Raw genomic sequence first — 13,346 nt, 5'->3', positions numbered from 1 at the left:
TGCGTTCGGGCTGCTTAAACAAGTTAGCGCAGCAGATTCTGGTTTGGGCACAGGACAAGTTCCTGTCCCTCAGGGTGATTTACATTCCGGGGCATATAAATGTGGGAGCAGACTTGCTGTCCAGACAAGCTGTAAAACACGGGTAATGGAAACTCCACCCCAAAGTAGTCAGTCAATGTCCCCTTTACTACTCTCTGACTCCTCCTCCTCTCCTGGGTCTGAACACTATGGCCCACACATGGCCCAGACTGCGTCTTTACGCATTTACTCTGATAGCTCTGCTCCCCGGAGTCCTAGCAAAGGTCTGTCAACAGGGGTTTTGCCTCTTATTGATAGTGCCCCATTGGACGACCAGAGTGTGGTTATCAGATCTAATATCTCTCCCCGACGGCTCACCCTGGGCGATTCTGGTCAGGAGGGATCTTCTGTCTCAGGCACAGGGGACAATATTCATCCCAGGCTTGAGCTCTGGAACCTTCACGTCTGGCCCCTTAAGGGGGGCCAACTAAGAGATACGGGTCTTCCAGCCAATGTAATAAAAACTATTTTAAGTGCTAGGGCTCCCTCTACTAGAAGAACTTATGCCCTCAGATGGAATGGTTTTTGAAATGTAGACCCAGTCCACAGCCAGATTGTTTGAGTGCTGGAGTTTCTGCAGGAGAAACTGTCCTCAGGCATATGTCCTAGCACTCTTAGAATGTATGTGGCCACCATTTCGGCTTGCCATGTTCTGATTGATGGGGTCTCTGTGGAAAAACACCCTTTAGTTGCCTGCTTTAATTGTGAAGCAAAACGGTTGAGGCCGCCCACTAGAGCAACAGTTCCTACATAGGACTTAGCTATTGTGCTTGAGGGTGTGGTTGATACCCCTTACGAACCACTAGCTTGTTGGGTTTCTGACCCTTAAGATGATTTTTCTAATGGCCATTACTTCTCTGAAGAGAATTGGGGATTTGCAGGCTCTGTCAGTCTCGCCATCCTGCCTAGACTTTGTCCCTGGGCTGGTCAAAGCTATTCTGCATCCTCACCTGAATTATCTTCCAAAAGTTCCATTCTCGAACATGCATCCAATTGTTCTTGATGCCTTCTGTCCTCCGCCATTTACTGCTCTTTTTTTACCATTTTTACCATTTTTTCCATTTACTGCTGAGCAGGAAAGACTTCACTTACTGTGTCCAGAACGTGCTCTGCAGATTTACTTCCACCGCACTAGCCAGAGGTGTAGGTCGGAGCAGCTTTATTATATGCTATGGAGGCCGCAACCGGGGGCAGCTGCTACTAGACAAACGATGTCACATTGGGTGAGGGATGCTATTGCCCTAGCCTATGAGGTGTGTGGTTCTTTAGCAGTTAGGGCCCATTTAACTAGGGGGCTTGCAGCAAGTGTGTGATGCTTCAGGTTGTCCTCTCTGCACACATTTGTCAGATTTTATAGTTTGGATGGCCATGCTACTCCGAGCTCACAGGTCCTTGAGTCAGCATTCCAGAGTCAGGTCTAGACCTCTTTAATGATTGTGCGCACACGCTACACAACCCTGGAAGTGCAGACACTTTTCAGTGCAGCGGCCTTGGTATTCTCGCTCCCGATAGCGTTTTTGTGCAGCATCGAGTGTAGCTTTTGAAAGGTAGGAACGTGATGCTGCGCATCAATTGAAAGGTAGGAACCTGATGCTGCGCATCAATGCTGCACTGTAGGCGTGACTGGACGTCCTTTTAGACAAAATTGACCTGAGGTTGTTTCCAGTTCATGCCTATTTATAAACTCCAGGTGCAAATAATTAAATCACGTCATCTGACCGAGGTTATACAAGCCAAACTTGTATGTGCGTGTTTGACACACATGCTTCAACAACTGGTCAAACAAAGAGTGTTCCCAGTAGCGTTTGCACACAGCATCTTGTTCCTGCTTTTTCAGGGAACATGGTTACAGTCAAGTAACCCGAGACGTTCTACTACTACTTTCCATGTAGTGGTTGTTCCATGTTACAACCACCTTAATCTTGGGGTTCACACTGTCAGCCAGTAGTGTGAAGATGGACCTTAATGTATAACAGCTGTGAAGGATTGGCCCTAACCTCATTCCTGTAAGCAGCAGCAGTTTCTCGGATTTACAAGTTTATCTCAAGTTCATCAGGAATAGATTGGCACCAGGATGTACCTCTCCTTGTGCCCCAAGTCTCCTGGAATAGGCTTCAGGCCCCACAACCCTGTACATAGAATTAAGCAGTATAGACAATTGGTGAGTTTATCAGGAATTACAGCTCAGTTGTGGCTCCCCTACACTGTTTCTTCTACACCCTTCAGTTTTTTGTTGGAACTCTGAAGCTGAGATTGCCTTCAACTTAAAACACTTTTTACTTCTGCTCATGTCTTGATCCTCCCTGACCCAAGCAACTTATCATGGAGCCTGACACCCCAGACCTTAGGGGCAGTCCTTTCCCAGAGGGCAGCCAATGAAAATAGACTGCATCCCTGTGCTTTTAAATCCAACTTTGAATCTAGCTGGCTTTGGAAGAGTGGAGTCACTGCCTCGAGGCTTTTGTCAATTTCTGTCACCCTTTTTTCAGGCTTCCACCCAGAAGCCAATGGCCAGTTGGAGCGGATAATTCAGGAACCATTAACTGGGTTTCGCATTCTTTTTTTTTATGAACTATCATTCTGGTCACAGGACATTCGGAGAAAATATGCCCACAACTAACTCCCAACAGGTTTTTTTCTTTCCAGGCAGCCTAAGACCTATTTCATGTAGGTTAAAAGGACTGGTTATCCATGTGTAACCACACTTTTAAGGTTGCATTGCCATTTGACTTGAGCTATCAAACCCAGAGCTTCTTACTATGCATTGGCCCTCAGGCTTTCTTCAACTCAACATGAGTCAAAGGCACCTTCAGTTATTTGCCCCTGATGCCTAGACAATATGTGAGTACCTCCATGCTTGAAAATCAGTGTTAAGTTTCTCTGAATCCTGTGCATCTCCCATATCTAAGACTCCTGGGTACAGGATTACTGTGCTGCTTCTCTTCTTCAGTTATCGGTTGCAGTCTACTCTCCACACCAGACATCAAGCTCCCTGTGTGTTATTTGTCAGCAAACACTTAACAGCTGTTAATGTATTTCTGTTGATCTTAAATCTTTTCCGTTATTTGTATTCCAACTACTCGTTCTGACATGGGGTCAATCTGGACACATCAGACCAAATGACCTTTTTTGTTGTTTCAAAAAAATAGATACTATATGCTCAATAGTAAATGGAAGCCTCACAAACAAGTGTTGTTGTTTTTTTTTTTTAAGTAGTTTTGCACTGTGCTCATGGGGCTTTCGCTTTTTCTATTGAAGCATTAGACTGGTTAGAGCATTAGATTTTTTTATTTATATTTTTTTTTATAAAGATGCAGCTTCACCAAGTGTTTAATTGATCTCTTATCATGGCAATTAATCATCATTTTTTTTCTTTAATCCATATCTTCTATTAAGTTAATGATTTAATATTCTGGTTTAATATCCTTATAGGTTTTAATAAGTTGCATGATGGTTCTTTCCCTAATTCCATTTTTATTTATTTTCTGGTCAGGCAGGGGACATACTGAACAGACACAATGGTGGTGGTGCTAGGGTTTAAACGCATGGCATCAGTACAAAGTCTAACCCAGGGTCAGTTGCTGGGGAAAATAGACTGGTAAGCATGGAGTTTAGACAGTATTCCCGAAGGTGAAAATGACCTTGATGGACCAAGATAGATGGGCATGGTAAGTCACTGAATTGACTGTGCAGCACCTTAAAAAGTCAGATAAACTGGGTGGGGTGAATTGTGTGTAAAGAGTAAGATAGATTTCACCCTCTGCAATATATTTATCTGAAGCATCCACCTACAGAGTCAAAGGAAGAGTGGGGTCAGGTAGGACTTGGAGCTGTGAAGTGAAATGCCTTTTGAGCTAGAACGGTTGTCACTGCTTCAGATCTCCAGTTGAACTGGGGAGAACTTCATTAAGACCATGGGAAACGCTTCCAGAAAATTGGAACTGCAAATTAATTGGGAGTAAAAGCAAACCCAAGAAAGTATTAGACTTCAATTTCCAGAAGAGTGAGTAGGCCTGACTGCTTTAGGCTCCACCTTAGAGACAATGACTCCAAAAAGAGACTAGTGCAGACTAAAATTTGCAATTCTCATTTTGCACATGTCATTTAACTCATCTGTGTGGAAAAAAAATTATTGATCTATAATTGAAGTTGAGTGAAAGGTACCAAATACCCAGAAGGCCTAAGTTCAAGAGGCCTTAATCCTCGCAGCACTTGTTCAAAGAGACACCTGCATGACAAATTGAGGAAGTGAGAAAAACATGCAGGCAGAAGGCAAGAGTTAGGTAATAGAGCAATAAGATAAGAAAAATAAAATCAGGAAAAATAATAACCTGTAATCTGTAATAATAATACTAATAATATTCACTACGATTACGCTTAAGATGATTAACGATGGTTGGGTAATGTAAATTAAGAAAATATGCAAAGTGTGACCCAAGAACAACCCGTACACACAGAGTGCAAGAAATTAAGGAACTTTATTGGAATGGAAAATACAGAAAGTGCAAGCAGTGATCCAAAATTTAAAAATAAACTTTCGGTTCTGCTTTAATTGGGACAAAGTGCAAAAAAGCCAGACTTCTGCTTTGAAAAACAGATAAACAACATAAATCAGATTTATCAAATTGTTAAGAAAATATAAGAAGTATATTAGGTAAATTGTTAAAGTAAATCACTGATCTTCAGCTGTATCATCATCCTCGCCCATCAGAGCTCGAATCAGACGCAAATTGTGACGATTTGGGTAAGAGAAGGTGTAGCCACCTGCTCCCAGAAGGTATCTTAGACGAGAAGGTGTACGAGAAAAGCGCTGCCTGCGAACTAGAACAATAAAAAAATCTGAACAAATGTACTTTGCACATATTAAAAGAAATATGACAAAACAAAGCATACTGAAACATGCACAACTAAAAATTTAATTATTACTTTACCAACCAGTAACCAAATTGAACTAATATTGTAATATACACAAAAATCTATCTATATATATGTATACATGTAATCAGGTAATCTTGATTTTAGTAGTGTAGGTTCAAAACTAGCAAATAATCATGCAATGATCAGATTAATGTGATCTTAAATTGTCTCCCACATAATATGGGAATAGTAAGTAAACAAAAAATAAATATTAACAAACATGATCAATTGATTGAATTAATCTGATTAAAGTCATTTCAATACTGGTGACTTTGGAAACATTGAAAAGGCACACGGCATGATAGGTGGGCCCAGCTTATGTTACTAACCCTGTGGACTAGTTTAATTAAGGAATAGTCCAAAGTCCTAACATGTTGGTGTCTGAAGTAAGTCTTGTTTTGTTGGTGAGCTCATTACTGCTGCGGTTAAAGGTCTAAGCCATTAGGTAAATGTGCCAAGTAGATAATGAACAAATCGCTCCCTGAGACTACTTGTTCTTCTGCATCACGGTAAAGACTTGCTCAAAAAAAACGAATTATTCATAAACAACCCATTACAACTGATGCAGCAGATGTCTACCTGAATAAAAAGGTTACATTTTTGTCATTTAATGCCAGGGGCCATTGTCTGTAAATTTATTTGTTTATTCAAATTCAAATTTTATTTGTCACATAGACAGTCATACACAGTACGAAATGTAGTGAAATACTTACACGACCGCCAGTGACCTTAAAAGAGAATTAAATCTTATAATAGTAATAAATATGAATAAAATAAATACGATAGAAAATGTAAATAAAAAAATAAAATAAATAAAATAAAATTTAACTAGGAAAAATAGAACTAAAAATAGATATGTACTGTCCAAATAGAAATATAATGGTGTGCAAATATGCATAGAAAAAGTGACTTTGTGCAAAGGTTATTAAAGTGTCTTTGTGCAATGGTCCAGAATGTAAACTTAAACATGTAGTGTAGATGTGCGTGGAGTTGTCCATAGTGTCCATGGATGTATAAAGATTGATTGATTGATTGTGAAAATTGTGAAAATATTGTGTTAATTCTGCATAGTGGTGTGGTTGAGAGACCTTATCACCTGCGGGAAGAAGCTCCTCCTCAGTCTCTCGGTGTTGGCCCTCAGGGAGCGGAATCGCTTCCCAGACCGCAACAGAGTGAACAGTCCATTGTTGGGGTGGCTGAGGTCCTTCACGACCTTCCTGGCCTTGGTCCAGCACCGCTTGGTGTAGATTGAGTGCAGGTCAGGGAGCTTGGTGCGGATGATGCGCTCAGCTGATCGCACCACCCTCTGTAGAGCTCGTCTGTCCTGCATGGTGCTGTTCCCGAACCAGGTCGTGATGTTTCCCTGCAGGATGCTCTCTATGGTGCAGAAGTAGAAATTCCTGAGCACCTTGGAGGGCAGTCTAAAGTCTCTCAAGCGTCTGAGGTGGTACAGACGCTGCCGGGCCTTTTTTACCACGGTGTTGATGTGACAGGACCATGCCAGGTCCTGCGTGATGTGAACACCGAGGTATCTGAAGCTGTCCACTCTCTCCACTGGGCTCCTGTTGATGACGGGGGTCTGGTAGTTCCTCACCTGCTTTGTACTGAAGTCCACTATTAGCTCTTTTGTCTTGCTGATGTTCAGGAGGAGATTGTTTCTCTGGCACCAGTTCTCCAGATTTCCAACCTCCTCCAGGTAGGCTGTCTCATCATTGTTAGTGATCAGGCCCACCATGACAGTGTCATCAGCAAACTTGATGACGATGGTGGAGTTGGTAGTGGCCACACAGTCATAGGTGTACAAAGAGTACAGCAGGGGGCTCAGAATACAACCCTGGGGGGCTCCAGTACTGAAAGTGATGGGACATGTCCGCCCATCCTTACTGCCTGTGGTCTGCCAGTCAGAAAACTGGAGATCCACTGACACATGGATGAGCTGAGTCCCAGGTGCTCCAGCTTGGTGGTGAGTGTGGAGGGAATTATGGTATTAAATGCAGAGCTGTAGTCGATGAAGAGCATTTTCACATAATTCCCCCTCCGAGTGTCCAGGTGAGTGAGAGATGTATGGAGGAGATGTAAGATTGCATCGTCCGTGGAACGGTTTGGACGGTATGCAAACTGTAGTGGGTCCAGTGTGTCTGGTAGTGAAGAAATGATGAAGTCTCTGACCAGGCGTTCAAAGCACTTCATCACTACTGAGGTAAGAGCTACAGGGCGATAGTCATTAAGAGAAGCAGGATGTGGTTTCTTTGGGACAGGAACAATAATGGACTCTTTGAAGCATGTAGGGATCACCGACTGAGATAAAGAGATGTTGAATATCTCAGTGAACACAGGTGCTAGCTGGTCTGCGCAGGCTCTGAGAATCCGAGATGCCGTCTGGTCCTGCTGCTTTCCTGGTGTTCACTCTCTTGAAGGCTCTCCTCACGTCATGCTCAGTGATGATGAACACGCTTCCGGTGCTGGCAGTGACTTCCTGTCTGTAGCCGTTAGTGCCGCTAGCATTAGCATCGCTAGCGTCTTTAGCTGCAGCCTTGAAGCGAGCATAGAAAGTGTTCAGCTCGTCTGCCAGAGTCACGTCCGCGTTCGTCATACCGGTTGTTGGTGCTTTATAGTCCGTAATTGTCCTTAGTCCCTGCCACAGGCTCCTAGAGTCACTCTGTTGAAGTTGTGACTCTAGTTTCCTCCCGTAGCACTGCTTCGCCTCTTTCACCACCTTCCGGACGCTGTATGACGCAGCCTTGTACGGTTCCATGTCCCCCGACGCGAGTCCCGTGTTGTAGGCAGCGGTGCGAGATTTCAGAGCGTCGCGGATGGTTTTATCCACCCACGGCTTCTGGTTGGGAAACGTTTTAATAGTCTTTTTTTCCACATTATCATCTGCTAGTTTCCCGATGAATCCCACAACCGCTTCCGTAAACATGCTGACGTCACCATCGGAGCTGTTTCTGAACATGTCCCAGTCTGCGTCATCGAGCGCGTCCTGTAACGCGGCCACCGAATGGTCCGTCCAGCGCGCGACCGCCCTCTGAACCGGAACTTCCTGTTTCAGCCTTTGTTTGTATTTTGGCATGAGGAAGATGGCGGCGTGGTTGGATTTACCAAACGGTGGATGAGATTGTGCCTTGTAGCCGTCCCTGACAGTTGTAAAGCAGTGGTCCAGTGTCCTTTCGCCCCTGGTGGGGCAAGTGATATGCTGATAAAAGTTCGGCGCTGCGCGTTTGAGGTTGGCACTGTTAAAGTGTCCGGGTGTTGTGTTTGGTGCTGTGTGAGTGCCTCATGCAGCTCGCATAAGGCAGTGTCCGTGTCTGCTTGTGGTGGAATATAAACGGCGCTGATTATGACCGATGTAAACTCCCGAGGTAGATAAAAAGGACGACACATGATGGACAGTAGTTCCAGGTTTGGTGTGCAGGAGCGTGTGAGAGGAACAACGCTCGCGCTGTTGCACCAGCTGCTGTTCACCATTAAACACACGCCGCCTCCCCTTGACTTCCCCGAGTCCAGCGTTCTGTCCATGCGATGAACCGAGAAGAACTCGGCCAGCTAGATGGCGTGGTCCGGCACCGCTGGTTTCAGCCATGTCTTGGTGAAGCAGAGGAGATTGCAGTCCCGAATGTCTCTCTGGAACTTTATCCTGGCCCTGAGGTCATCGAGCTTGTTTTCCAGTGACTGAATTCCATCTCTGTTAAAATAAAAAAGTCTATGGATAAAAAGGTAAACGTTTGCTGTGCTCTTGACTAAGATTGTTATATCCCTTTGGGGCATAATAATGCTAAATGTTCTGAACTTGTATATGTTTTTGTTTTGCATTTTAGTTTCAAAAGGAAATAAATTATGATGTTTTGTTATGATAAATTACAATAAATTATAACTTTTTCTTCAGCCTTCATCACGTTTAGCTATCTGTTATCTTGCAGCAGGAACAAAAAAAAAATAATATATATATATATATATATATATATATATATAGATAGATAGATAGATAGATAGATATAAAGAGAGAGAGAGAGAGAGATGAGAATATAGACTGTCATCCCATTTGGGAGTTAGAGTTCTATAAAAGCCTGAACAACTTCATGGCATTTAAAAGAGCATTAAAATGATGTTCCTGTATGCATGCCTTTTATTCACTCATGCGAGAACAGCTGATCTTCCCTGCAACTTATTAGGCCTGCACAATCCTCCGCACCTCAGCAAGGATGGAGATATAATGATTGGTGGTATCTTTCCTTTACATGTCACATCAGACCAGATAATACCTGAGTTTACATCTGGGCCCTGGATCCCAAAATGTGGAAGGTGAGGGCCCATTAATGGAATTTGTGTATTTGTTGAATTTTGGTAATTTGAGTTGTAACCTTGGTTTAACGTTTAAAAGATCAGAAATATGTTTTTGAATTATTTGACTTACAGCATGCCATTTGTATACATGTTACTGTATTAGTGCTTATGTGGTTCACTAGAAACGTGTAGTTGTGCTTCATTGGTCTTGTAGTCTAAACCTCCGTGAATTCCAAAATGCACAAACAATGTTATTTGCCATTGAGGAAATAAACAACAGAACTGATATTCTTCCTGGTGTCAAACTTGGATATAAAATTTATGATTCCTGTGGAGCAGTAGAAATAACTACAAGAGCCTCCTTGTCCTTAGTTAATGGCAATGGACAAAATACATCTGTAATATCTTGCTTTAAACCTGATTCAGTGCAAGCAATCATAGGTGAAACATCATCTAGTGCCTCTATTGCCATTTCTGCTACTGTAGGACCTTTAAAAATATCAGTGGTAAGAATTCTGAATAAAACATTCATTGTTGTAAATTTTAAAACAATCTTACATTTTCATGGTAAATTAAGAACACTCCTATTAATGAAAAAGAAGGTATAAAATAAATTACTTCTGGAATTTATGTACTGCAGGTCAGTTACTTAGCAACATGTGCATGCCTAAGTGACAGGAAAAAATTTCCATCTTTCTTCAGAACTGCTCCCAGTGATTACTACCAGAGCAGAGCTTTGGCTAAGTTGGTCAAGCATTTTGGCTGGACATGGGTAGGGGCCCTATGCAGTGATAGTGACTATGGAAACAATGGCATAAATCAATTCATCATTGCAGCCAAAGAAGAGGGAATCTGTATTGAGTATTCCAAATCATTTTTTTGGAGAGACTCCAGAAAAAAACTTTTGAAAATAGTTGAAACTATCAAAGCTTCAACCTCCAAAATTATTGTAGCATTTGTTTCATATTCTGACCTTGGTGTTCTTTTAAAGGAAATGGCCTTACAGAACTTGACTGGGTTTCAGTGGGTTGGAAGTGAGTCCTGGATATCTTCTATAAATCCAGCTAATGCTCAATGGCAACATCTTTTAATAGGATCTATGGGTTTCGCTATGCCAAAAGGCCAAATTAAAGGTCTGGGGGAATTTCTGACCAAAGTTAATCCAGCTTCCGATGCATCTTTCTACAAAGAGTTGTGGGAGACAATATTTAAATGTAAGCTGCCTGCACAAGAAAACGTTAAGCCAAATGAAATGTGCAAAGGCAATGAAAGTCTCAGTCAAGTTCAAAATCTTTATACAGATGTTTCTGAATTACGAGTCTCAAATAATGTTTACAAGGCTGTGTATGCTGTGGCTCATGCGCTGCATAATAGATATAGCTGTTCAAATAGTGACAGTGGACATGTGGGTTACACTGCATGTGCAAACATAACAGATGATAAACCATGGCAGGTAAGTACAACAATATAGCCTGGTGAAAGATTCATACTTATATTAATGACAAGTTTTTAATGCTTTATTTAGGTAGTCAATGAGATGAAAAAACTCCACTTTACAACTACAGCTGGAGAGGATGTATACTTTGATAAAAATGGAGACCCAGCAGCAAGGTATGAACTGCTGAATTGGCAACAAGATAAAGATGGTAAAATATTCTTTGTTAAAGTGGGCTTCTATGATGGCTCTTTGCAAACACTCCCTCAGCTTTCATTTAACAACATCAGTATAGCCTGGGCCCATAACAAATCACAGGTAACCTATAAAATCTATATGCTTAGATCTGTACAAGAAATCTTTTTTAGAAAATTATTAATAAATATGAACAGTAAAATAAGAACTCACTTATTTTTTAAAGGTTTGAGTTTTGTAGTTATAGTTTTTCTAAACAAAAAGGTATGTATCAAACGATATGTATGATAGAAAATATTTTATTATTTCTTAAATATCATGATCTATTCATATGAAATCTGAGTGCATATACACCCATATGTTTACAGAATAGTAATAAATAGGGAATGAAATAGACCTTTTTAGATCTCTCCAAATAATTTTCTTTGAAAAATAGTACCTGAACAAAAATCATGGCTCACAATAAAGCAAAACCAGTGTTAGTGATAGGAGGTGGAAGAAGAGTGCCAATTTTTATATCCACAACAAAATTACCTATTTTTAAGAATGTATCACAGGTATTCATAAATCCTATGAGTGACTGCAGTTGTACTAGTAAAGAGTAAATTAAATTGAATTAAACTGAATTCACTCACATCAGCCACTGTTTTTCTTAGCAGGTAGTTTTGATAATGTGACAAACATCTCAACATTTGATATGAAATGTGGCTGCTCTATGTTGTGGTTTGCCTAAAATTTGAAAGCTTCTAAAAGAAGTATACACAGTATAAAATGATTCCAAATAAAGGTTTTGTAATAAGAAACATTGTGCACCACACAAAAACAGTTTAGCAGAATAAATAAAAATCTAAAAATTGCATTTTCTCATATTTTGCTGTCAAACTGTTCACATAAATGATAAAAAATGGTTTTCAGATGCCAGTCTCAGTGTGTAGTCCAAGTTGTCCCCTGGGCACAAGAAAAGCTGTGCAGAAAGGAAGGCCAATCTGCTGTTTTGACTGCATACCATGTGCAGAGGGAGAAATCAGTAATGTAACAGGTATAATAAAAAGTAAATAGCTTTTATGATATACTTAAGACTAACAAGGTTTTAAAATATCTAAACTGCTATTCATATTTCCTTTATTTAGATTCTATAACTTGTATCAAGTGCCCACCTGAACTGTGGTCGAATGACAGGAAAGATGCATGTGTCCTAAAGCTGGTGGAATTCCTGTCATTTGAAGAAATAATGGGAATCATTCTTGCATCATTTTCTTTGTTAGGAGCATCATTTACCATCTGCATTGCTGTAATTTTCTTTAAACACAAGGACACACCAATTGTTAGGGCCAACAATTCTGAACTGAGCTTCTTGTTGCTCTTCTCACTCTTTCTTTGTTTCCTCTGTGCACTTACATTTATTGGTCGTCCCTCTGCATGGTCATGTATGCTGCGTCACACAGCATTTGGGACCACATTTGTCCTTTGCATCTCCTGCATTCTGGGTAAAACAGTAGTGGTGTTAATGGCCTTTAGGTCTACACTTCCAGGCAGTAATTTCATGAAATGGTTTGGTCCTCTACAGCAGAGATTCAGTATTCTTGCCTTCACTTTTGTACAGGTCATTATTTGTGTCCTGTGGTTAATAATATCCCCTCCATTTCCCTACAAGAATATGAAGTACTACAAGGAAAAGATCATATTAGAATGCAATGTAGGTTCAGCTGTAGGTTTTTGGGCTGTGCTTGGTTATATAGGACTCCTGGCTGTTTTGTGTTTTATTTTGGCTTTTCTGGCCCGGAAGCTGCCTGACAATTTCAATGAAGCTAAATTCATCACATTTAGCATACTCATATTTTGTGCAGTTTGGATTACTTTTATTCCTGCTTATGTCAGCTCTCCTGAAAAATTCACTGTAGCTGTAGAAATATTTGCCATTTTAACATCAAGCTTTGGTTTATTACTTTGCATATTTCTTCCAAAGTGCTATATCATTGTACTGAAGCCTGATAAGAACTCTAAAAAGCAAATGATGGGTAAAACACCTGCTAAATGATTTAGATATCGAGTTAACTACTATTGAAATTATTGATTTTAAGCATGTAGCTTATTTAAATGTCTTATTTTAGTTTAAGTGAAAGCCTTTAATTGGATTTGCATAAGAGCTGCTGTAAATAAACTTCCACATATTGTTTGACTTTGCCATATCATTTGAATGTTGTTTGTGGTTAGAACTTTAAGCATGATTACATAATTACGGTGCGTGTGTTTCACTTCATATGTACGGTATTCCTGTACATTGTAAATACTCTGAGAAAGACCTAGCATCAACAAAAGCATCTGTACCCTGCATGTTAAGCTTTGGTTATGGCTCACAATATGGCATACATTTGAAAATTGTCCTTATACATGCAGAAGTAATTTATTTATATTTTGATTCATGGGATATGTCTCT

The 13,346-nt window shown here is 40.7% G+C and overlaps 1 protein-coding gene across 1 annotated transcript; it reads left to right on the top strand.

Annotated features, from left to right (window-relative positions):
• The first annotated feature begins 238 nt into the window (after positions 1-238).
• LOC128528162 (extracellular calcium-sensing receptor-like) lies at positions 239-12,947 on the top strand. Its single transcript, XM_053500918.1, has 5 exons — positions 239-410; positions 9,706-9,785; positions 10,805-11,032; positions 11,825-11,948; positions 12,040-12,947. Exons 1-5 carry the CDS (start codon positions 239-241, stop codon positions 12,945-12,947), a joined length of 1,512 nt encoding a protein of 503 aa, XP_053356893.1.
• The last annotated feature ends 399 nt before the right edge of the window (positions 12,948-13,346 follow it).

The sequence above is a fragment of the Clarias gariepinus genome, chromosome 7, assembly GCF_024256425.1.
Source record: "Clarias gariepinus isolate MV-2021 ecotype Netherlands chromosome 7, CGAR_prim_01v2, whole genome shotgun sequence".
Classification (NCBI taxonomy): domain Eukaryota; kingdom Metazoa; phylum Chordata; class Actinopteri; order Siluriformes; family Clariidae; genus Clarias; species Clarias gariepinus.
This window is presented reverse-complemented; position numbering and strand designations above follow the sequence as displayed.

Coding starts and splice junctions, on each gene's coding strand:
- LOC128528162 (XM_053500918.1), top strand. CDS start 239: ATGGCCCAGACTGCGTCTTTACGCATTTACTCTGATAGCTCTGCTCCC. Junction 411..9,705: donor GCTCACCCTGGGCGATTCTG/GTCAGGAGGGAT, acceptor AACCTGATTCAG/TGCAAGCAATCATAGGTGAA. Junction 9,786..10,804: donor GACCTTTAAAAATATCAGTG/GTAAGAATTCTG, acceptor TGCTTTATTTAG/GTAGTCAATGAGATGAAAAA.